Source organism: Leptidea sinapis, chromosome 27 (assembly GCF_905404315.1).
Source record: "Leptidea sinapis chromosome 27, ilLepSina1.1, whole genome shotgun sequence".
NCBI classification, from domain to species: domain Eukaryota; kingdom Metazoa; phylum Arthropoda; class Insecta; order Lepidoptera; family Pieridae; genus Leptidea; species Leptidea sinapis.
In genome coordinates this window covers 9,840,591-9,868,198 of record NC_066291.1, presented here as the reverse complement: position 1 = coordinate 9,868,198, position 27,608 = coordinate 9,840,591, and the positions used below count along the sequence as shown (strand labels likewise).

Here is a 27,608-nt window from a genome sequence, read left to right as displayed (position 1 = left end):
ATCGGCTTGATTCTTTGGCATTTTTCGATGAGATTTGAGTTTTCTCTGCATCTTCTACCGCATTTATCACGTGGAGTACTCAGAGGAGCTGTTCGGGTTGATTCCAGCGGCTGAATTCCACCACCGGACATTACTTTAAATACCACCCGCATCAAGGTGATGTCTCGTATTCCACAATCGCGCGTTTTGCAAGAAATTTCTTGCCTCGCACAGCCATTCGACTTAGGGACCTTTAAGAAAAGAGTATACTCCCACCTTTAAGGGCGGCAACGCATCTCTTGACACCTGTTGTTGCGAATATCCATGGGTGGTTACCTCACCACTCCCCATCCTGGATGCCTCTTGCCCGTTTGCCGCCTAAGATGTAGTGCCCGTTCACGAGCATGACGCATTAACCAGCAATCGCCTCCCTCGATCATATTTTATGGAAGGGACCGACCCGCCCCACGCAGATATATATATCGGTCAAAATAGCTGATATAGTCAGTAAAAAATTATTAACTGAAGTGGGCATACCCCAAGGAACATATTTAGGTCCGACCGAGTACCTACTTATTTTTTGTTAATTATGTGTGAAATATTTTGGTGAGCGTATCTGTTAACCAGTTTGCTAAAGGTTTGCGTAAAAGTCTAGTAAAATCACATCAAATAATGCAACGTCAATTGGCTCATGATGTCGGATTTATTATAAAAGCACCAAAAACTAAAATGCTACACATAGCATAACAAGTCAAGGACCCGTCTAACATTGTTGTTAATAACCACCACTGTCCGCATCAGTTGCGTACACATTATCAGCGGGCCATTATAGATAATCGTTTCTGGCTATACTATTCTTACATATTAAATATTATTACTTTAGGGTGGAAACGGTTGGGGTCTTCATTTTTACGTAAAACCATATAAGTATTGAAGGTAAATAAGTATTATAATTTAATTACTTCCAAACCTGAAATTGGAGCAGCAATACGGCCAAAAATTCCAGCATATGATATTTGGATGTTTGGAATTGTCCTATTCTGTATACTACTACTCGTGGATCTGCAGACTCAATTTTTGTTTTTGGCATTATAAGGCAAATGCTGTAAAACAAAAAATACATTTATTGAATACAAGCAAAACCACTTTAACAGTTATGGAATCAAAACACTTCGTTGTGGCTCCATAAGTGTAAACGTAAATAATATAAACTTATATAATACAAGCTTCTTAATCGGTGACCGTCAGAGACAGGTTTTCCTTCTCTTTCACTCGCCTTGCTACAACTACTCTTTCTCTTTCATCCAATAGCTTTATCTCGCCGTCATTCATCATATGTGAACCCGGCCTTAAAATCGTATGATCTTCCATAGGAATCTTTTAAAATTCCTAGATAAAATGCGCCATGAGTGCTGACAACATGAGTGCAAAATATCACTATGACCGATTCAGTAGTCAGTTAAGGCGTTGCTACGCCTGATAAACTGACGGATGTCGAGATAAATAAATTCAGTCGACAGTCAGTAGAATGTCTTTGCCCTAGACAAATATATAATTTACTAGCTGACCCAGCAAACGTTGTATTGCCGATATTAAAATCGCGATACAAAAGTAACTGTTGATCGTAGATGGGTGAAAATTTGAAGTTGTATGTATTTTTTAATGCTGACCCATAATCAAACAAATTAAAAAAAAATGTCAAAAAAATTAAAAAAAAAATTCGTGTGGACCACCCTTAACATTTAGGGGGATGAAAAATAGATGTTGGCCGATTCTCAGACCTACTCAATATGCCCACAAAATTTCATGAGAATCGGTCAAGCCGTTTCGGAGGAGTACGGGAACGAACATTGTGACACGAGAATTATATATATACCATGATAATTATCTAACGCAAAATAATTTATCTATAATTGATGTCGTTACTTATATTTATAATCAAATAATTTATATATGGAATAGGAGGACAAATGAGCGTATCTGGTATTAAGTGATCACCGCCGCCCATATTCTCTTGCAACAGCAGAGGAATCACAAGAGCGTTGCCGGCCTTTTAGGATAGTGTGCGCGCTTTTTTTGAAGGTACCTATGTCTTATCGTCCCGGAAGCACCGCACAAGAAAGCTCCTTGAAAACCGCACTGTGGAGGACCGCCACACATCCAGATGGTGGGGATGATATCCTAACTTGTGGCGTGTCGTGCGAAGGTGAAATTCGGCGGCAGGAATCAGGTTAAACAGCTCTTCGGAACACTCCCTGTCATAAATGCGGTAGAAGACACACAATGAAGCGACGTCTCTACGCAACGCCAAGTGATCCAGCTGTTCACAGAGCACTGGGTCCCCGACAATTCGAGCTGCTCTGCGTTGTACGCGGTCAAATGGATCGAGCTGATACTGGGGTGCGCCAGACCAGAGATGACAGCAATACTCCATGTGTGGCCGGACCTGCGCTTTGAAGAGCGCTAGAATATGGGCCGGCTTGACGTATTGTCGTTCTCTATTAATGACGCCCAGCTTCTTCGAAGCGAATATAGCTTTGCCCTCCAGATGGCCACGGAACTGGCAATCACTCGAAATTTCGAGACCCAGTATTCCGATACTAGGTGAGGCTTTAAGGGAAGTATTGTCGAAGAGCGGTGATATGACAAATGGGGTTTTAGTGGTAAACGCGCAAACTTGAGTCTTCTGGGGGTTAAATTGGACAAGGTTCAATTTACCTTATTTCGCGACCTTCTCGAGAGAGGGCTCGATAGAAGACACAAGTTTCTCCCGGCACTGGTCGACGATTTCCCGAGAGAGACCTGCATGGCCCGTGTATACAGCATCACCAGTGCAATCGTCTGCATAGCAATGTATGTTGGAGGTGACCAACATATCACTGATATGCAGAAGAAACTGCGTGGGGATAACACACAGCCTTGGGGCACTCCAGCGTTCACGCACTTGGGATTCGAGTAATAACCGTAGACAACTACCTGTACCCAGTGAGCAAGCTGGAGGTCCACTTGCATAAGCTCTCGGGAAGCCCAAATGATAAAAAGTTTTAAGGGGAGCGCCTTGTGCCATACACGTTCAAACGCCTTTGCTATATCCAGGCTAACTGCCAGGTCTTCTCTTGCTTTCAATAGTCATGATTTTAAATAAAAACAAATTTTCTTCCTTGCTATTTTCACGGTTTTTTTTTCAAATGCAAACTAAGGGAATGTGAGAAGATCTTAAGGGAAAAGGTCGACCCCATACAAATATTAGGATTTTTAGTAAAAGTAAAAGAACGAATTAAAAGATCGTTTAAATAAGAAAAAGAAATGGAGTAAGTAAGAAGCTATTTAATTGTAATGGATCAGAAATGTAATGTTAATCATCACAGAGTTAATGTATACAAATTATATACACAATAGAGATGGCGTTATGAACCTGATGATGTTGTAATCATCTCACTTGTACTATGCTCAAACTTATCTAGATTAGGTAAGGTCGAATTCCATATATTTTACAAACATCGCTTTAAATGCTAGCTAATCGTACCTAAGCTTAAGTCCACCATAACGACGACTTAGGAAAAACTCAAACTATAAGCCTGACAAAAAGGAGATAAACAATTTCTTGCGTCATCACAACAGCTGTTGTTCGCCGGCTTAAAATTCCCGTAAAAAACAGTGTCTGCTGTCACCCATAGCTGTCACGCATATAAAAATGCATTCCGTTTCTCAGACATCATATCGAAACTCTCTAAAAAAAAGCGATTCACTCGATTGTATGAAACGTCCAGTGGGTGATAGATTGACAGATGACGGCTATAATCTTGTAAAAGACAGAGATAGCCGAAATCAACTACGTTTTAAGCAATCGTTCGCTTTCAAATACTAAATTTGAATATTTTACTTAGGCAGCCTCTTATTACGTATTTACATCCTCTTTCTTCTCAGAGGTCACAAATAAGTTAACAATCCACATTTCGCATAAATCATACATAGATTTCTACTTATTTCAATAAAACAGGTAATGAAATAAGTTTTGGATATTGTTATTATTTCGTTTACTTAATATTGTAAAAGTTTGATAAATAATAATCGACATTTAACTATGTTTAATGAAGCGCGCGCTTGACCAATAAATACCAAATCAAAGATTGTGCTAAGCTTCAACTCAGCAAAATTTTATGTAAGTAAACTCTGAGCAAAGTCTAAGTACGGTCTATAGATCTCAGCCTTAGTCTATGCCAGATCTAAGCGTTTGTAACAATGACTGTCATTTGAGTGCTATATGCGCTCTATACACTGACCTCTATTATTTACCACTAGACTGGCAGCTGTGAAAGTGCATTTTTGCCTGTTCGTTATTCGGCATTTTGGCGCTGTTAGCTATATAGCGAGAGTCTGCGGTACATGATGACCTCAGCTAAACAAACATCGATAGATGGTGGGTAAAGTACTCTGTCGAGATGATCACGACCCTTAGCACTGAAGAAAGCGACGCTAGGAGGAGGAGATGGTGGGAAATTATCTACAAAAAAAATTGTGTGCTTTATTACGTTGATTCTTGAAGTATAAATAACACGCAAAACGAATGAAATTAATTCAAAATGCAAAAATACTTTAGAGTATTTTACGTTCCTTCGCATCCATTTGTATTATACGTCAAAATTAGTTCTCTGGACGCTCGCAAGTGGCGCTTCAAATATACAAATGATTTAGGTTTTCTTTAGTGTTAATTCCGCCAATATTTGTTTTTAAAAACAATTCGACACGTGTTTCGAAGTGCAGTTAAATTGTGCAGTCTCGTGCCAGATTTTGGCGAGACAACACGTCCTGAGGATGCCTCGTGTAGAGGCGAAACACGTGTCGAATTGTTTTTAAAAACAAATATTGGCGGAATTAACATTAAAGAAAACCGAAATCATTTGTATAATTATGGATTTCCGCAATGTAATGCCTAATTCAATAAATTTTGCTTCAAATAGGCACAAAAATTTGCTGTCAAACATATGGAACAGCCTATCCCAGTGGTATTTATACAGGTCAGTGGCTCTCTAGATCTCAGGCTAAAAGTCAAGAAGTGACATTTCACTTATTCTCGACGACAACTGTCAAATATAAACAAACATTGAATGAACGTGAATGTCCGACTAAGAATGGCGCAAACGCCCTCAGACTATTTAATTATAAATTGTATTGTACGAAATAACATTATTACCTAATTAATATATAACAAACCAGCTGAGCTCGAATGAGTGGTAATTTTTGACATTCAATAGGTGATTTAGAATCCTATTTCGAATAAAATATATTTGAATTTGAAAGATTAGTTGAACGAAACGCGTAAGTGCCAGGGCTTTCATTGCGCTTCCGATGTTTGAGTCACGAGGCAATTATAATTGCCCTAGGTATACCCTAAGAGCGCTTACTAGCGCTGAATATTTTATTATTTAACCCAGAAAGCGGACAGTGCTGAGGACAGAAAGGGGAAGCGGGCACGCCCGCAACGAACCCGCTTGTAGAACTGTGTCAAAGGGTCTGAACGACAAGGATGGCTTCATTAAGGTGGAGCGGAAGAAGAGGAGACCTCCTAGTCATAACCAATGTGGCACAGTACCGATAGGACAGAACCAGCTCCTGCGTTCCGTAATTCCAGCGACGTATATCTACGTCTCTCGCTTTCACCACACCACAAAGACCTCCGACATTGTTCATTACTCGGTGGAGAAGACAAGGTTCCGGTTGGGGGTCGAAAAGTTGGTGACGCGTCACGCAGTAGACTTCAACTCTTTTGTTGTTCGCGTCCCGACAGAACAAATATCGATCTTCGTGGAAGTTCAGCTGTGGCCGAAGGGGGTCGTGTTCCGCAAGTATCGCGGATGTCGCCGACCGCCGGAAGCTACCGAACCCGCGCCTCACATCGCCGCGATAATGTGACGTAGATTTAAGTTATATATCATATGTATGTTAGACTATAAGGTATTTATTTTATGGGCCTTGTAGCCTGAAATAAAGGAATTATTATTATTATATTATTATTATTTTGATTAGATATGAGTAATGATTTAGCGCTGCAGCGAACTTAAGTTTAAATTTTTGCAAAAATGGACCAAGACTTATGCTTACGACAGCTTTCTAGTACATATTACTTCAATGTTTACAATGGTACTGACATCACTACAACATATACGGCTACAACTTACCCCATCTCTAGCAGACTGTAAATCTTTGGCTCGTTATATTTGACACAGTAGACATCGGGACTTGTAGATCTTATATTGTAAAACAGCTCCATTTTTTTCTTTACTTTATTTATATTGTATTTACATCCCCGCAAAAAAGCAACTAACCATTGATCGTCTGTAAAGAAAGAAAGGTACAATATGATTAATCTGTTCGAGTGTTAGTTTACCTTTTCCAAGACACCTAAATTGATTTCCATAAAATTTTGTTTGTGATTAAGAGGGCTTAAATATTGCTGTAGTAAGCTAATTGCTAGCTTGCGGAAGCTAGATAGGTACGTTGTACACGACTCTTTTTTTTTTTTTTATGGAATAGGAGGACAAACGAGCGTACGGGTCACCTGTTGTTAAGTGATCACCGCCGCCCACAATCTCTTGCAACACCAGAGGAATCACAGGAGCGTTGCCGGCCTTTAAGGAAGGTGTACGCGCTTTTTTTGAAGGTACCCATGTCGTATCGTCCCTGAAACACCGCACAAGGAAGCTCATTCCACAGCTTTGTAGTACGTGGAAGGAAGCTCCTTGAAAACCGCACTGTGGAGGACCGCCACACATCCAGATGGTGAGGAACTTGTGGCGTGTCGTGCGAAGGTGGAATTCGGCGGCAGGAATCAGGTTAAACAGCTCTTCGGAACACTCCCCTTGATAAATGCGGTGAACACACACTGAAGCGACGTCTCTACGCAACGCCAAGTGATCCAGCCGTTCACAGAGCACTGGGTCCCCGACAATTCGAGCTGCTCTGCGTTGCACGCGGTCAAATGGATCGAGCTGATACTGGGGTGCACCAGACCAGAGATGACAGCAATACTCCATGTGTGGCCGGACCTGCGCTTTGTAGAGCGCTAGTATGTGGGCCGGCTTGAAGTATTGCCGTGCTCTATTATCATTAATAGTCCAGTTTCTTTGAAGCCAATTTGGCTTTGCCTTCCAGATGACCACGAAATTGGCAATCGCTCGAGATTTTGAGACCCAGTATTCCGATACAAGGCGCGGCTTTAAGAGAAGTGTTCTCGAAGAGCGGTGATACGACAAATGGGGTTTTTTTTGTGGTAAACGCGCAAACTTGAGTCTTCTGGGGGTTAAATTGGACAAGGTTCAATTTTCCCCATTCCGCGACCTTGTCAAGAGAGGACTCGATAGAAGACACAAGTTTCTCCCGGCACTGGTCGACGATTTCCCGAGAGAGACCTGCATGGCCAGTGTATACGGCATCACCAGTGCTATCGTCTGCATAGCAATGAATGTTGGAGGTGTCCAACATATCATTGATATGCAGAAGAAACAGCGTGGGAGACAGCACACAGCCTTGGGGCACTCCAGCATTCACGGGCTTCGGGTTCGAGCAATATCCGTCGACAACGACCTGTATGCTGCGCCCAGTGAGGAAGCTGGACCTCCACTTGCACAAGCTCTCGGGAAGCCCAAATGATGGAAGTTTGGAGAGGAGCGCCTTGTGCCATACACGATCAAAGGCCTTCGCTATATCCAGGCTAACTGCCAGGCCTTCCCCCTTGCTTTCAATAGCCGCTGCCCATCTATGTGTTAGGTATACCAGAAGATCACCTGCCGACCGACCATGGCGAAACCCGTATTGTGGGTCGTTGATCAACTGGTGACCCTCTAGATATACCAAGAGCTGACGGCTAATTATGCTCTCCATGATTTTGGAGAGCAGGGAGGTAATAGCAATAGGCCTGTAGTTTGCCGGATCCGAACTGTCTCCTTTTTTTTGGATCGGATGGACAAGGGCTGACTTCCATGAGTCAGGGACTACGCCTTTAGAATAAGAGTGCCGGAATAAACGCGTTAGCACCGGCGTCAACTCAGGGGCACACGTTCTAAGCACGATTGGAGAAATGCCATCCGGCCCGCTCGACTTCCTGACGTCCAACGAAAACAGAGCTCGCCTAACAGTTTTCTGTCTGAACTGTACTTCAGGCATAGAGCTCTGACACCGCGGGATGGTCGGCGGTGTTTTTCCGTTGTCGTCAAGAGTCGAGTTGGAGGCGAAAAGAGTGCACAAGAGATCGGCTTTCTCTTTTATGCTATATATATTATTATTATTTCCCGTATGGGTCAGGGTGTCATTCCTCATGTGCAACGGCGGCATGGACGGCTGGCTGAAGTTACCTAGAGCAGCTTTCGACAACGACCAGAACTTGCGTGTTCCGGTCGGGTAGCTGGAAAGCTGCTCGCCGATTTTGACGACGTGTTTTGACTTTGCACGGGCGATTTGCCGCTTAAAAAATCTGGAGGCACGGTTGACTCTATAATAAGACAATGCCGAGATCGAGTTCGTTGGTTATTTTTTTGGTTCAAAAACCAAAATCTTATCACATTGATGTTAAAAATGACTTACCTATGTAAATGAGAATTTTACATATAACATTAGATATATATCTTACAATAAACAAAATATTAGAACAAAATATGAAGGTATCAGGGGGAGGATTTAAGCAAATGATTCTGGCGAGGTGAACACCACAGCAGCGTCTTTTTTTTCATAAGGACGCCATAGCTGTTCAATTTACTGGGATAATAAGACATAACATCTTATGTCTCAAAGTGAAATAAATATATTTCTATTTCTATTGATACCTTCGCGCCCATGCGGGCGAGATAATCATTAGTGTGATAAAGAGAACTAAAAGAGAAGAAAAGTGACTAAAAACTAAAAAATTAGGGTTACGTGCTCATGTCACCAGTGGGAGGCTCCTTTGAACAGGATACCGGCTAGATTATGGGTACCACAATGGCTCCTATTTCTGCCGTGAAGCAGTAATGTCTAAGCATTACTGTGTTTCGGTCTGGGCGCCGTAGCTAGTGATATTACTGGGCAAATGAGACTTAATATCTTATGTCTCGAGGTGCCGAGCGCAGTTGTAATGCCGCTCAGAATTTTTGGGGTTTTTCAAGAATCCTGAGCGACACTGCATTGCAATGGGCAGGGCGTATCATTTAGGTACCATCAGCTGAACGTCCTGCTCGTCTCATCCCTTATTTTCATAAAAAAAAGCTATTTCCACTTCATAAGGACGGAAAGACATATTCTGTTTTGGGCGATTTTCTCGCTTATTGATGCCGGATCTGTTTGCGACTTATGTGATTAAGCCGTTTAAAGCACTTTAGCACTAACAAAAACAAGAATATTAAAATCAAAACAGTGAGATATAGATAGTGATGATGACGGTATTTGAAAATAATTTTGATCTAAGAAAAACCAAGGAGAAAAAGAGAAGAGAACGCCTGTTTGTAAAAATGGCCACTTAAGTTTCTTCTTGAACACATGACATAAATGAAAACTTCATTAAAGCGAAATTAATAATACGTCACACAACTGTGGTGACTGAGCTATTCTCCCTTACTCAACTCGGGCCGACTTTACCCGAACTAGCGTTACATAGCGTGACGGCTCAGTGTCATTCAATTCCCACTAAGAAACTCTCCCAGCATTCTTTTTTTTTTTCAATAAAATATACAATATTGTACAGTAATTTCTATCGCTATAAAATAATAATAATCTAGTCCCAGGCTGTCCGATCATTTCGATATTCAGCAGTGGATTAAAAGGATTTACGACACAACCATTTTTTTTATAAAACATTTAAATTTATTTATAGATAATGCCTGAACAGTGGCTGGGACTTTATTATAGAAGTGTATACATTTACCCTTAAAGCTATTATGTATCTTATGAAGCCTACTAGAATTAGTTACAAGCAATCCCTTATTTCTAGTGTTATAATAATGAAAATCACTATTGAGAGCAAAAAGGTGACGATTTTTGTGAAAGTATATTAAATTTTCATAAATGTAGGTGAGAATGAACAGTCATAATATTTACTTCTTTAAGTTTTTCTTTGTCTCTCAAAGATCTCTGTCTATAACCAAGCTGATATATAGCAGGAACAGCTCTCTTTTACAGAGCAAACCCTATATCAATGTCAGCAGCATGACCCCATAGTAAAATACCGTACGTCATGATGCTGTGAAAATAACTGAAGTACACTAATCTAGCGGTCGTAACATTCGTGTAATCTCTAATCTTTCTAACTGCATATGCCGCAGAGCTGAGTCTATCTGCTAGATGGGCAATATGTGGACCCCACTGAAGCTTTTTATCTAACGTGATACCCAAGAAGACCGTAGTGTCCACAAATTCCAATCTCTGGTCATTTATAAGTAGGTTGGTTTGTACCTCCGCTGTGTTTGGTGTAATGAACCGTAAACACTTTGTTTTTTTACTGTTTCAGTGCAGATTATTCGTCTCAAACCACCGCACTATCTTTGAGAGTGTATTGTTTACCTCGTCATCAATATCTGCACGTCGCTTCACTTTAAAAATAAGTGAAGTATCATCAGCAAACAATACAATCTCATGGCTATCATCTACCAAAAACTGTAGATCGTTAATATATATAAGAAATAAGAAAGGACCGAAAATAGAACCCTGTGGAACACCTATTCCCACAGGTTTACCCGAAGACCGTTTGCCATTTACATCGATTATCTGAACTCTTTCGCTTAAATATGATTTTAACAGATTTAGGGCTCTATTTTTCACTCCATAATGCTTTAGTTTTAGGAGTAAAGTTTCATGGTGGACGTAGTCAAATGCTTTGGGCAAATCACAAAAATGCTCAATGCATCATGTGACTCTTCCCAGGCGACAAAGATGTGTTCGATGAGTCTAGTTCTATCCCAAAAGTTATCTAGTGTTATTACAAGTTTACGATTGTAACCCTTCTTATGTGAGTGTATAAACTATCTTTACTATCCTAAATCTATTCTTAGATGAAATTCAAATTCAAATATTTTTATTCTAAATAGGATGTGACATCACTTATTGATAGTCAAAAACTGCCCATACCAAAACGAATGCCTCACACCTGAGAAGAATGGGCGCAACAAACTCAGTGAAAATATGTTTACAGAGTAATATTGTACAATTAAACTTATTATTTAATAGCCGGAGGGCGGTCGCTCCAGTACCATCTGTGGTATCATTAAGATATGCAACAGTCAAGATGTTAAGAACAAACAGTTTCGAAAACTCTATTGTAACGTCAGGCATCGGGTCAAAGTGTTGCATCTACACTTTGACCCGATGCGAACTCAAACAAAATTTCATACAAAACTGGTTTAGCTGATCATCTGAAAATCACATTCTTTCAAAACAGTATTACATATGACATTGGCACAGCTTACCTGTTCTTGCTATCAAATGCGGCTGTTCTGCAATCCATTGCTTTACAGTTCGAATATGTTCTTCAATTCTGTTGACATCTTCACCTAACTCCACACGTGCCTTTTCAGCTAGAAGTGGCTCTAAAGGTCGCACGGGCATCTCTCATAAACATTTAACTATACTCACTGACAAGAAATCGTCCTGTAAGAACAAAGAAAATATAACGATTATTCTATAATCTATTATTAGTTATCTATACACGAAGTGCCCAGCACTTTGTGTTGAGATAATGGTGTGATATTAAGACCGATAAGCAGCTGCTTGATTCGTTATCTACAAATATTATATGAACTCAATTAGTCTTACAATGTTAAGGATAATGTGATTGCAACTTTGTCGTTGCTATAGAGTGACTCAAACATGACTAAGTCTTGTTTGCATCTTAACACGTGCTTCACGACGTAAATAACATAAGACTCTATTTTATAATCACTGACCCTACAGACGTTGTTCTGTACATAATAAATTAAATACTGTTAATAATAAGTAGATACATAATATAATAATAATATTGACACACTCTTTACACAAATTATCTTGCCCCAAGTTAAGCATATACCTATAGCCTGTGTGATGGGTTACAAGACAACGATATATTTAATACAATATACTTACTTAAACATACATAAATTCATATAAACATACATAAATACATTTAAATATCCATGACTCGGAAACAAACATCCATATTCATCATATAAATGCTTGCACCTACCGGAATTCGAACCCGGGACCTCTAGCATAGTAGGTAGGATCGCTAACCACTCGGCTATACAGGTCGTCGTCAGGTACATGAAGAATTATTTCGTGAAATATACTCCCTGTTATATTGAAATTGTATATTTATTTTATTTATTTATTTATAGGACAACTAGGAGTTGTTACATTCTAATACGCTTAAAATATATCGAATATTAACAAAACCGAGATACAAATTGTTTCACAGCAGAACTGTCAAACCGTGCAGCAATAAATTCTCTCATAAAAATATTATGTCCATACAAAACAAATATTATAGATTATGGGTTCCAAATCGAAATAAAAACTATCCCATCCCTCAAGTTGAACTTATCTGCACTCCATGAAGTAATCCCCATTAAAATCCGTTCATTAGTTTAGGAGTTAGAAACAAACGTCAGGACACTGGATTTATATATATATCCAGTGTCCTATATATATACTTATTACTAGTTGACCCGACAGACGCTGTTCTGTATATAATAAATATATTATTTTTTTTTATGAATTTTTCCATAATACATCAAGAATTATTTCGTAAAATATGCTCTCTATTGTTTTAATGAAATTGTTTTACAGCAGAACTGTCAAACCGTGCGTCAATAAATTCTCTCATAGAAAATATGTCCATACAAAACAAATATCGGACGACGGGGGACACATCAGAGGAAAAACAAAATTGTTGTTTCCATTTAATTCCGAACACTTTCATATTTATTCACCTTTTAAACCTTCTCTGGACTTCCACAAATAATTCAAGACCAAAATTAGCCAAATCGGTCCAGCCGTTCTCGAATTTTAGCGAGACTAACGAACAGCAATTCATTTTTATAAATATAAGATATATATCTACTGACAAGTTAAATGGACTATAATTGATTTTTGGATTCTCCTCCACAGTGTGGTTTTCAAAGAACATTCTTCCTTGACAAGCTGGCTGTGGAATGAGCTTCGTTGTGCGGTGTTTGCGGCATAAGACGACATGGGTACTTTCAAAAAGGCCGGCAACGCTCCTGTGATTCCTGTGGTACTTGTACTATATATTCTTCGACTGTGATGTTGCAAGAGAATGTGGGTGATTACTTATCAGGTTATCAGGTCACTCTTACGCCCGTTTTTCCTCCTTTTCTATACAAAAAATTGATAAAAATATCAAAAATACTTAATTTCACGTTATAGTTCTATTTCATTATCAATCTTAACAAATTCAAATACATTAGTAAGATAAAATATATTGTAACAGTGCAAATTTTCCTTATGATCTCAATGTTTTTCTTGCTTTAATCTGCAATTAGGGACTCGAACTCAAATATTTATGTTCCAAGTATGTTTTTATATCACTTATAGAATTTTTTTTAATAATTTTTATAGTAAATTATTAATTTAATAGCAGTTTTCCCGTGCCCATGGGTGGTGGCTCGCCACTTCCTCACTTTCCCATCACGCGACGCCCCTTCTTATTAAAAAAAAATCTACTATGTTTTCGAAAACATATATGCCTCAGCGGGCTTCAATTTTCTTAATAGCACTGCGCGGTCGCTCCATTCCCAAGGTGTCAAATCATTAAGGCGAAGAGTAAGCAGAAAACACGCAAACATGGTGTTTTTAGACAAGTTTTGTGGTGAAAATATAGCATTTGGAGCTATGAACACTACTTAATCCTGTTAAACATATCCTTAAGTCTTATTTGTAGGTTGCTAATGCTTGCTGTTGGTTATAGTTAACACTGCCGAGCCTCTTTGAACTACCACTTTTCTTTGAAGTTAAACAAGTTTTTTGGTATGGCGTGACGCATTTTTTGGTACTTCTCTCAGAAAAGTTATTCTTATAGCTTGTACTTTTTTGTGTAGGTTCATTTATTCAGATTAGTAGTGAATAACGAGGATTGTAAGCATATAAACTATTTTCCACCCAAGAATTTTGAAAATATTGGCTTTGTTACATAGATGGCGGGCCGGCAGCCGTGAACTCATATCGCTCAAGGTCGCTGGCATTTAGTGTCGCCTTAAGACACTCATTTATATTATAGCAACCTTTAACCACACAAACGTATTCAAAAATTTCTATGAATTTTGTAATACATTTGTTACCTCAGAACTCCGAAGCTCTAGACTAAATTTATGGATAATGATTTAAAATTTCAAAAGATTTACGCATTTATGTCCCCACCATTGTTAACATTATTCAGTAAAATAATTGCATTTACAAAAATTACAAAACAAACTGCTTATTTAAGACGCTAAAATTAATGAATCTCAAATCAAAAAACTCAAACGAATGAATGCTAGTTCAAACTTTATGAGACGACAAAAGACTATCAAAAATGTATATACGCTACGACCTTGTATTTCAAGTACCTAATCAATTTATTTAATAAAAACTTAGCGACTTATGTATCTTCTTTAGGAATTAAGTACTCGTACACAGGCGCACACATTCCACAGATAACCAAATTCCCCCAATTATCGCAGTCATTCCCTTCATAACAACCACACTCAGAAATCCATGACGGTCTTTCGATTCCGGATCACGGACGAGAAAAAAAAATAAGGACTCCGTGTCACCTTACATAACAGTGAGGCACCAAAACAATCCGGTAATCGTGTAAATACATAGCCCCACGCATACAGTATCAACGAAATAATTCTTTCACTGTCATTTATTTATATTATGAAAATCCGAATATAAACTTCTCGATGAAATGTCGGCACATCCTGCTTCTTGGTTTAATATAATCTTGGTATAAGATAACGACTTTGACACAAAACTTATCCATGATTAATATATAAAAAATACGTGACACGCTGTTTGTCCGCGATGGACTCCTAAACTAATGAACGAATTTTACTGGGGATTACTTCATGGACTGTAGTTTAGTCCAACTTGAGAGATAGGATACTTTTTATTTCGATTTAGGACCCATAATTATTTTTATTTTCAATATTTGTTTTGTATGGACATATTTTCTTCACCAAAACAAGCCGGAAATCGTGTAAATACATAGCCCCACGCATACACTTAAACTAATACAAGCCGATCGGCCGCCATTACGAGATTTGCGATCGTCGCAATAAAATATTTTAAAAATGCCGTGGTGCGTTGTGAAAAAGTGTAAAAACAATACTATAAAAGTATTTGAGGATATATGATTATTTAAGGGAGAAAAAATTGTGTAACTGGTATACCCCGTAACCGCACGCACACTAGCATAAAGGTGCTTCACTTGCTAATATCACGGCGCGGAGTCCTTCTTTTTTTACTAGTCCGTGTCCCGGATTTGGTCTTTTACAATAACTTTTTAAAATACCTATATTGATAATATAATGTAAAACGATTCCACAATGAAATTAAGAAAAGTATCACAGAGTATCAACGAAATAATTCTTTCACTGTCATTTATTTATATTATGAACATCCGAATATAAACTTCTCGATGAAATGTCGGCACATCCTGCTTCTTGGTTTAATATAATCTTGGTATAAGATAACGACTTTGACACAAAACTTATCCATGATTAATATATAAAAAATACGTGACACGCTGTTTGTCCGCGATGGACTCCTAAACTAATGAACGAATTTTATTGGGGATTACTTCATGGACTGTAGTTTAGTCCAACTTGAGAGATAGGATACTTTTTATTTCGATTTAGGACCCATAATTAATTTTATTTTCAATATTTGTTTTGTATGGACATATTTTCTATGAGAGAATTTAGTGACGCACGGTTTGACAGTTCTGCTGTGAAACAATTTCATTATAAAAACAGGAGCATTTTTTACGAAATAATTTGATGAACGAGATGTTTTGAAATATTATTGGCAAATTAAATCAGTATTTTTTTTATTATCTACGGAACAACGTCTGTCGGGTCAGCTAGTGATAAAATAATATACCTCCGTACATAAAATGCATATTTATAAATATCCCAGAAATTGTGATAATCACAATATTTATACCAGATATTATAAACTTGTTATACCAATGAGTTGACTAAATCGACTTAGTCTGTATTATTTATTAAACGCGAAGTAAAGTTATTTCTAAATTTAAAACTTTTTTGTCACTACAGAATTACATGACGGAGTAACTTTACATTGCATTTATTAATAAGAAAGAGTAAATTTATGCTTCTACAACAAGTTCCTAAAAACCAGTACGAAAATGACTTATGGTGAATTAAAAAATATATATTAATAATTAACCACGAAGTAGAAGGGATCTCTAACAGGCTATTTTGTGAAATACTCGTAGAATTACATGACAAACTTTAAGTTTAATATTATGAAAAAAAAAAAAACGTAACTCCTATTTTCTTACGGCGATCAGGAGCCAATTATCTTTCGAAATTACATTGAAAAAGTGATTTTTAGATCCAATATTGAATAAAATTATATATTTCTATTTAAATCATATCACAATTGAATGATGAAATGGCCTAGTTGATTGAGACAATGATACGCTTGCCCCATTAATTTATTTGCACAGATGTTACCTTAGTATGCGTCGTACTTATCAATTTATAAATCATAAATGTAGGTATCTGGATTCTCAATAATAACGCCACATATTATGTTTATGATAAACCTATAATTACTAATACACACTTTTGCATTCGTTGGAATAATTGTTATAAACAATTGGTTAAGTTTTTTCAGTCTCCTTGTGGGACGACATGAATAGCCTCTTGGAACGCATTGACCATCACTTCAGGGCTTGTAAATTGTGTACCTTGAGCCTTTCTACCTTCGAAACCTGTAACCTGTAAACCGAGGAACGAAGCACGTATTCACATACCAAAGCAATAACTGTCCTTTGATTTCTAAGCGTTCCTCATTTGCTATACCCAGGTTTCGTCAGCGGTGACAACATTCTTATATACAGCCAATGACTATCCTATGTGATATATTATTATCATCGGCACCACTCTACACGCTAGCACATAGCTTATACCAATACCTAATAGAGTATACAATGATTGACAGGTATATTGGTCTCAGTGAGTCATACATCTTTGTGCCCTTTGGTGTCGAGACACTTGGCACTTGGGGCCCAGAGGCGCGGAGAATGTTCAAAATACTATCTTCGCGCCTCAATAAGGCTACCGGAAACCCAAGCGCTGGCAGCTATCTCGGTCAACGGATCAGCCTAGCTATCCAACGCGGAAATGCTGCCAGTATTTTAGGTACGCTTCCACGTAATGATATTTTAAATTTTTTGTAGTCATAGTATTGTAAATATAGTTTAAGATTTGTTTTGTTTGAATAAATTATATTGACAGGTTATATAAGCCGGTCTGAAATCAGTCTCGGGGGTTCTCCCGACGGTACTCAAGTCCTGTCGGGTGACACTCCGCAGCCGTAAGCTACAATTTTGGCCACCTTGGCCTCGCCCGTTTCGCTGGAATTACTGTTCAGCTACCGGCAAACAGAAAGTTTTTAGCCAGTAGTGGGTGTACGTGGACAACCGAGCCCAGCATAATATGGACTTACACTTATTAAGCATCCGGCCTTAAAAGGCATAAAAGGCATTTATTTTCTCAAAATTGATTCCTTTAGAATTCTTTTTGATGTCATTTCTAATATACTAGATACTACTGCCGCTTCGGAAACAAATGGCGCTCTGAGAGAGAAGAAGCGGCGCAAGAAACTCTCCCGGCATTATTTTTTGCACACTTTCTAATAAAAATATACAATATTGTACAGTCATTTCCATCGCTATAAAATAATCACAAACTATTCCCAGGCTGTCCGATCATTTAGATATTCAGCTGTGGAGTAATAGGATTTACCACAGAGCCATTTTTTAATAAAACATTTAAATTTATTTATAGATAATGACTAAACAGTGGCTGGGACTTTATTATAAAAGTGTATACATTTACCCTTAAAGCTATTATGTATCTTATGAAGCCTACTAGAATTACTCGTAGTTACAAGCAATCCCTTATTTCTAGTGTTATAATTAATACATAAACGAGTTCTCCCTCTGGAAATAAAACTTGTTGACCAATGACAGCATTTTTTCCAAAATAGTAGTCAGTATTGGACGTACGAGTACCTATGTAATATTCGAAACCTACGGTAGTCTAGACTCTAGTGTAAATACTTTCAAATCGAGATAGGATTTTATTATTGTTTATAATACGTTGACTTTAGAGTACAACGCACTATCGTTCGCCCAATAACACGTTGTACTGTAATGTCAACTAATTTATTGTTATTTAAACAAACGATCCTGATAAACATACAAATGATTTAAGTTTTCTTTAGTGTTAATTCCGCCAATATTTGTTTTTAAACAATTCGACACGTTCGAGTCGTCTGTCCAGTCTCTTGCCAGATTTTGGCGACACAACAAGTCCTGAGTATGCCTCGTGTAGAGGCGAAACATGTGTCGAATTGTTTAAAAACAAATATTGGCGGAATTAACACCAAAGAAAACTAAATCATTTGTATAATTATGGATTTCCGCAAAGTAACGCCTAATTCAATAAATTTTCTTAGATCCTAATAAATTTATTATTTAAAGGCATAATGGCATTTATTTTCTCAAAATTGATTCCTTTAGAATTCTTTTTGATGTCATTTTTAGAAATGGTAGTGTTAGCACTACAACCGCTTCGGAAACAAATGACGCTCTGAGAGAGAAGAAGGCTGAAAACTCTACCAACTTTAATTTTTTGCGCTCTTTTTAATAAAATATACAATATTGTACTGTCATTGTTATTGCTATATATCATTTAGATATTCAGCTGTGGAGTAGTATGATCTACGACAGAGCCAATTTAAAAATTAATTTATACATAATGCCTGAATATGGGCTGGGACTAAAATCTAAAAGTGTATACATTTATCCTTAAAGTTAATGAGTATCTTTTGAAGCCTACTAGAATTAGTTACACGCAAACCCCTATTTCTAGTGTTATAATGATGAAAATCACTACTTAGAGCAAAAAGATTACGATTTTTGTAAACGCATGTTAAATTTTCATATATGTACTGACAATGAACAGTCATAATATTTATTCCTTTAAATTTTTCATTGAGTGACTGTCACAATTGTTTACAAATTTAAATCAAAGGGCTTATATGAGTTCTTACATCAAAAGCTTGGCGTTACGTAGCGAAGGGTTCTCTCTGCACCTTCAACCGCATATACCACGGAGAGTGCTTTGAGGAGTTGTTCGGGTTGATACTACAAGCCGAATTCCAGCACTTTGTGTTTCACAGGTTCTCACAGGACCCACCGGACATCAAAACTTTCACGGAATTCATGTCTAACACAGTCACTTTGTGGAATGAGTTACCGTCTTCTTTTCCCGAACCAATACAACTTACGGCCGTTCCCAATATACTATCTACAGATAGAGATGAATTACTACCTTCTACTGTCAGTTATTACCTGTCAATAATCTGAAGCTCTCCCAATATACCATATAAGTCTAATTCTTATCGCCTTTTATTGGCACGCGTAAATTGCAATTTCCGTACAAACTTTATATCTCTAGTAAGCTATACGTCATCCTATTGTCAGACAGCGTGCACGCATTAGGTGAGTTACCGTCGATAAATTTATTGGGACTGAAAAGTCAACGATAGTTACGATTTTTATCTCAAGTAAGAGATAGACTGAATATTGGGAACGACCGTTAGGGACCTTCCAGTATAAGGCACTCTCCCAACATAAAGGCCGGCAACGCATCTCTTCACCCCTGGTGTTGCGAGTGTTTATGGGTGGTTGCTTCACCACTCCCTATCAATTGAGTCTCTTGCCCGTTTGCCTGAGTGGTAAGTACATTTTGGTATATATAATTTAATGTGTTCTTGAACAGTTTACCGAATCTAAGGTGAATGGCCTCTTGGGAAGCATTGACTGGGAACTTATAATGATAGTACTGCAAAAAAATGGTATCATAGATATTTTTCAGGTGGTTAATATCAATAAATTTAAAACCAACTGCATTAAAACATTAAAATCTTAGTTATGTAAGTTGAATGTTAGAGGTGTTGCAAGAGAATGTGGGCGGCGGTGATCACTTAACAACAGGTGACCCGTACGCTCGTTTGTCCTCCTATTCCATAAAAAAAAATAGAAGTAAATTATTGTATTGTTGTTGATAGAAATGTATTAAAGTAATTTTATCATCATTTTTGTTTAACTCTTCATTTCTTTAATTTTGTTATGTTTAATTGTTTTAACTTTGTCATTCTTTTCGCACTATTGTAAATTTTGTTTACAGCTCTAGATATGTCGTATTGTACTATCCCTTGTATTCTTGCTAACATTTTAATTGTTTAATGATGTGGTGTCGGTTTAACTATCTAAATAAATAAATAATGTAAAAGAGATACTTATAATGCGTTTTACTCCTTTTAAGAAGTGTTATATTTTAGTATAAGAATAGATTTAATTCAACAATCTTTATTATCATATTTTATTCGATGTACTTACATGTATAATATGAAGAGTCCTTGGTCTAATAAACATTAACAATAAGTATCTAAATCGAGTGTATTATCAATCGTAGCGGATCCAACGTTAGCTTACTTAAACTGATAAAAATATAAAGGTCACACGAACAATTTAGCCTAATCAATTATTTTAATTTTTACACGTGCTAGATATAATTGCGGTGTATTACATCAAAATAAGACGAGCATTGAAAAGTGTTGATATGAATATGATGTATATGCTGTCTATCGAATTTTTCGAATGTCGATTTTAGGATTTGCTCGAATCGTCGTGTATCGAGTACTCTATGCTCGAGTACATTGTGTGTCTTCATTCGCATTTATCACAGGAGTGCTTCGAAGAGCTGTTAGACCTGATTCCTGCCGCCGAATTTCACCATCGCATCATACGCCACAGACCTGATACTGATAAATGTGGGTCAGCTCGACGTATTGTCTCGCTCTATTGAATGATTTAAATACCACAGGAAGTGTTTGATTACTTTATTGTTAAAGTTATTCCTTTATTATTTCGTTTTTATCAATAATTTGATGTGTTTAATGTCAGTGACGAATATTCGAATTTGACAAATAATCTAACATCACTTTTACGATAATCTCAACGACACCTTCTAAGCTGTCGTTGTTATTATTGTTTCAGTTGTAGTCATGCTTTTATTGTGATTGTGGAGTCAATTTCTTGATTATTTTGGTGTAAATTATAGTTTAGACGCATATCGTACTTTCTAAGTTGCCGTAACATAAATGATGACATGAGAATTAAAACAGTTGCATAGTCAATAGTCATACTTTTCATCTTAATATATATAAATTACGTGACACGTTGTTTGTCCGCGATGGACTCCTAAACTAATGAACGGATTTTAATGGGGATTACTCCACGGAGTGCAGTTTAGTCCAACTTGAGAGATAGGATAGTTTTTCGATTTGGGATCCATAATTAGTTTTATTTCCCATATTTGTTTTTATGAACATATTTTCTATGAGAGAATTTATTGACGCACGGTTAGACAGTTCTGCTGTGAAACAATTTCATTATAGTTAACAACAGGGAGTAATGACGTCAATGAGTCATTGACAGGGAGCATATTTTACAAAATAATTCTTGGTGTTATGAAATATTATTGACAAATTCATAAAAAAACAGTTTTTTATTTTTTGTGCTCAGAACCACGTCTATCGGGTCAGCTAGTATTATATAAAGTGTAGCAATGGCCATGATGAGCTGATGAGAACCTGTGTTAATTTCTGTAGAAAGGTAAGTTGTAAGTTGATTTTTATTAACTATAATAATTTGTGTCCATAAAAAATAGTGCAACTTAAAATCTTTGTTGTATCAGATCTGTGATGCAGAAAATTACATTACAACGCCAAACCAAAACAAATTCAATTAACGCGCTTATACGTCTAAACTATGTTTTGACATTTGACACTTAACAGCAATATAGCACAGCTGATAATATTTAGTTTTTCAAGGTTACGAGAAACGATAAGGAAATCGAACATTTGTTAGAGTAGGGTAGGTGCGATATATTCGGAGTATTATCGTATCGTTTCGAATGTATCGTTATCGATTTTGCGAGTAGACCTCCTCCGTTACTGTGTTATACGCAATCAAATGGTTCGACCTAGGTCCTAGAGAATCATTAAGAGAAAAATTTAAAGAAATAAACATTTTGACTGTTGCTTCTCAATACATTTTTAATAATGTTCTGTATGTTCATAAGCACATTGAGGAATTCTCTAGAAACTGTGACATTCATAATGTTAACGAGGAACAAACATAAACTTGTTATGCCTACTACTCGGTTGGGTCGAGTTAGTAAGTCTCTTGTTGGGCGATGTATATGCTTCTACAATATGATCCTAGAAAATGTACAAAACAAATATGTTACGAAATTTAAAAGAATTGTTAAAAAATGTGTGTGTGGGAAAGGTTTATAAAAATATTTGAATTTGAATTTGAATTTGACCTCATCCTGGGGTGAACCAGACCAGAGAGAAGAATAATCCAAATGTGGCAGGACCTTTGACTCAAAAACTGCCAGAATTCGGTCCTGGGAAGTTTATAGACCCAGTATTCGGATACTAGGCGATGCATATTATCACAGATATGGTGATACCTACTTTGTTGTAGAACAAAGTGTCCATATTTCAAATTTTCTTTCACTGTCCTTGTTCATTTACTTTAAAAGTACTATTTAGTTTCCGCTTTCTGAGTCTTATGTTAATTTATGTACATTTTGGTTAAATTTCAAGGCCAAAGTTAGAAAAACATTGTACTTACATCGGTGATTGATAGTGTGAAAATTCACAAGTTGATCGGACTTTTTGAAGATAGCGAAAATAACTTTAAAGGGCGTTGTAAGTGTGAAGTACATGTTATGTACATCATACATACTGCTATCACGACAAAATAATAATATGTGTTCACGATAAGGCAACCACACAGCATATTTGTGATTTGAGATTAGGATAAATCCAACACTGATTTTCAGTGGGTATCTACCAATTCTATGTGTGGATTTACACATCTTTGCTAGAATCAGAGCCGGATTAAGGCTACTTGATGCCCTATGCAAACCTCGCCCTAATCCTTGCGGTTGGTTTACTAGTGTAAACTAGTAACAGTACTTACAAAAAAAGAAATACGGGCCAACTGTCATTGACGAAGCGATAGACATCGAAAAGACCTGGAGAGAAATCAAGAGAGATTTCACTCGGTCAGGACTGATTGCGATGGATTTACAAGTGGGAGGCTCCTTTGCACAGGATGCCGACTTTTCTGCCGTGAAGCAGTAATGTGTAACCTCTACTGTGTTTCCGTCTGAAGGGCAACGCAGGGCAAATAAGACTTAGCATCTTATGTCTCCAGGTGACCAGCGCAGTTCTAGTGCTGCTCAGAATTTTTAGGTTTTTAAAAATCCTGAGCGGCGCTGTATTGTAATAGGCAGGCCGTATGAATTACTATCAGCCGAACGTCCTGCTCGTCTCGTCCCTTACTGTCATAAAAAAAAGATGCACTCTCGATGCCCTCTGCCCCAGGTATGGGTTATAGGAACTTAAACGAATTACCACGGGACAAATCGTCTTGTGGCTTAGTATCCGAATAAAAGCCGACAGAAATACGTGGAGTTGGTACTATAATAACCATCTCTAGGCCTTTTATTTTTACAGGTATTCAAACATATTATTTAACAAAATATACTAGCAAATTTTTAATTAACACTGTTTGTGGAGCCATTCAAGACGTGACGAGTGTTATTTTGCTTCTGGGCAAATTCAAAACTGGTTAGAACTATGATTATATTGATGAAATAATAGTTTAAAAAAACTAAACAACACGCTTTATATAAAATTCAACTAAAAAAAGAAAATAAATTTAAATTGAAAATAGTATAAAAAAATATTATATATTTCATAAAAAAGCGTGGGATGTAGAAGAATTATTATTTTAATAATATCTTAAAAAGCACCCCACGCTTTTTATATAATGAAATATATAATTTTTTTTACACTATTTTCAATTTAAATTTATTTTCTATTTTTTAGTTGAATTTTATATAAAGCGTGTTCTTTAGTTTTTTTTAAACTATTATTTATTTTAGTTAATTTTTTTAGATTGAATGAAGGGATTTTAATATTTGCGAATAAAAATATTTTAGTTATATTGAATGATCACTTAATTCAGCTAGCCCGAGATCCCCGAACTAGCTCTTATAATAATTAGCTCAGTTAAATCACGCATTAATAATTTATAATGAAAATATAAATTCACCGCCATCTATTCGCTTCTAAACTAGATACTTTAATTTCGTGGAACTGTCTTGACATGTCGCGCGTTTCCTTAGTAGTTTACAATAATTTACTAGATGGCGCTTATTAGTGATTTATTCATTTAAAAATTATATAAATTAACAAAAATCATATTTTGCAATTGAAAAATTGAATAATTTTATCAAATTAGTGTAATGTCATCGGTCCTCGATAAATCTACAAATTTTGAACGAAATCTAGCCGTTTAAAGTGGGTTAAAATCGCGTCCAAAGAAATCGGTTACAAACATACAAACATACAAGTGAAGCTAATATAAAGCGTGTAAAAACTGTCTAGCTATAAAAAGGTAAACCTACCTGAATTATTTTTCTTGGAAAAAGTGAATTTCAATATATTTTATTCAAAATACGATACATCACTTATTGAAAGTCAATAACTACCCATTTCAAATGCCTCAGACCTGAGAAGAACGGGCGCAACAAACTCAGCGGACTTCCTCTTTTTTTCATAAAAAATATGGCTACAAAATAATTTCATACAATTGAATTTACATTTTCCGGGATCTTGTTGTAAAAGCATATACATCGCCCCACAAAAGTCTTACTAACGTAGCCGAGTAGTAGGCATTATAAGTTAATGTCTGTTCCTGGTGGTAACATTATGGTTATGACAGCCTCTAGCAAATTCACTTATGTGCCTATGTACATACATAACATTATCAAGAATATATTGAGAAGCAACAGTCAAGATGTTAATTTCTTTAAATTTCTGATCTCCATGATTCTTTAGGACCTAGATTATAAATAGCGCGAATAGCCCTCTTCTGCAGCACAAAGATTGTATTTACATCGGCAGCGTTGCCCCATAGCAATATACCATAGGACCATATGTGTCCGATGTTAAAGAGCTTATTTCAAGCGTGGCTGACCGTGTACGACTTGTCAATCAAAATCGGTTACAGTTACAATAGAATTTAGCTGTTCTTTTCTATCTTGTTGTATCTACATTAGAGATATTTTTTTCATACACGCGCTGTATGTCTAAACGCTAGTATTTTATTAGTCTATGGTACAGCACCTTATCCAAATAAAAAATGGCCCGTATAATAGATATAGCTGTCAATAATCTAAACCAGAGTTTTTCGGCAAACTAACAAAAAGACGTTTGCTATTGAGTCGATAGCTCTTACACTTTTTTATTCAGGTGATGGTGGCATAAAAAACACATTGACGTCATGGAGTAAAGATCACTAAATCATTGTTAGATATTATGTTTCACTAATATAGTGGCATCTTACTAAAAACTATATGTAAATACCTCGAAATGTAAGTAATTCGAACTACGTTGGTTTTAAGCAATAGTAACCGTTAACAACTTTTAAATACAAGTAGGTACTGCATATAAAATAAAAATAATATATACGTGTATCCGATGTGTCCATTAAGCAGTAGAAAATTAAATCCAAATGACTTAATCATAATATTTTTCTAATATATTTTGTAAAGTGCAATGATTAATCATTATTATATTAATATTAAATTGTATTACAGATTTGTTTATTCTGAAAATAAAGAGAAACCTGAGAAAGTATTAGAAGGAACAATAATAACTATTAAAATGCCTATCGCTTACCTATTCAGTAAAAAATTTAAACGAAAAACCACGCTGTCGGTGTCCAAAACAATTATTAATAATTCGATACATTCGCTATGAACAACAATAGAAAAGAAATGCTATTTAAAACTTACCTTTTCACGTTTCAAGGGTTACTATCCTCCGTTTAAATTATTGATAGATTATTGTTGTTTTAAGTTCACAGATACGTGTTAGATTACGCACAATATCCAACTACCGCACCGTACTATTCGGAATTCTGGCGTGGACTGTGTAGTCAGTAGTCAGTACTCAGTAGTGACTACAACTAACTACAGACTACAGAGTACAGACGAGTGACGTATGACGTGACAAGATTATGCGACCTTCGACGATCAGCGACGGAAACAAGCAAAATAGATACAGGCTGTGATACAGGTCACGATAACTATGGAAGATATACTACGATATTAATTTACATTGCTTTTATACGACCGTGACAGACTTATTGTTAGACTAGCTAACCCGGCAAACGTTGTTTTAAAGGCATAAAAGGCATTTATTTTCTCAAAATTGTTTTTTTTTATGGAATAGGAGGACAAACGAGCGTACGGGTCACCTGTTGTTAAGTGATCACCGCCGCCCACAATCTCTTGCAACACCAGAGGAATCACAGGAGCGTTTCCGGCCTTTAAGGTAGGTGTACGCGCTTTTTTAAAGGAACCCTTGTCGTATCGTCCCGGAAACACCGCACAAGTATGATTCCTTTAAAGTTCTTTTTGATGTTATTTCTAATATACCAGATACTACTACCGCTTCGGAAACAATTGGCGAGAGCTCTGAGAGAGAGTTTTGCCATATAAATTATTTTTAGAGTTAGACCGTTCTTTAACATTGCAACATTACATTATTTTTTTAAAATAAAAGAATTGTTCTAAAATAAACGTGGCCTAAATTACTCGTCATTACATCAGCTACCTGCCAATAAAAGTCCCGTCAAAATCCCGCCATTTCAGAGTTTAGCCGGAACAAACAGACAGACGGACAAATTGTAAAAAAATTAATTTTGGTGTATGTACTGTTTCATATACATGTAATAAAAACGCTTATTTCCATATTACAAACAGACACTCCAATTTTGATTATATGTATAGATAAACTGTTGGTATCTACATACCGTAAGGCGAAATGAGTTTCTTGCTACTTGTTTTCATTAGTTCTCAACCCTTTACGAAGTAGCGATAGATTTAATAAGAAAAATATTTTTTTGACATTCATAGGTGTCATTTCCTTGACCTACATGAATAAAGTTATTTTGATTTGATTTGATTTGAAAGATCTTCACGTCTAGGTAGGTACAAAAATACTTTAAACAAACAGCAACTCTGCTTACTTATTTTTTTATACATTGCAATATTTCGATATAATATTTTAAGGGTTTTAGTTACGACCTATATATAGCATGAACTACCTACCAGATAAAGTCCCTTGAAAGGCATACCTGGTATTCTTAGTTCTTACGTATTATCTGATCGAAGGTAAGGTGGAAGACTCCGAGAACAGCAGACATACCTATG

At 36.6% G+C, this 27,608-nt stretch overlaps 1 protein-coding gene across 1 annotated transcript in view; it reads right to left on the bottom strand.

The window, feature by feature from the left end:
- LOC126972694 (clavesin-2-like) overlaps positions 1–26,344 on the bottom strand; it is a 34,534-nt gene extending 8,190 nt beyond the window's left edge. Inside the window, exons 1-4 of the mRNA XM_050819590.1 lie at positions 26,187–26,344; positions 11,409–11,589; positions 6,159–6,315; positions 950–1,082 (exon numbers count right to left, since the gene is read on the bottom strand). Coding sequence (XP_050675547.1) covers positions 950–1,082; positions 6,159–6,315; positions 11,409–11,547 — 429 coding nt within the window. The 5' untranslated portion in view covers positions 11,548–11,589; positions 26,187–26,344. The remainder of the gene's footprint in view (positions 1–949; positions 1,083–6,158; positions 6,316–11,408; positions 11,590–26,186) is intronic.
- Between the last annotated feature and the right edge of the window lie 1,264 nt (positions 26,345–27,608).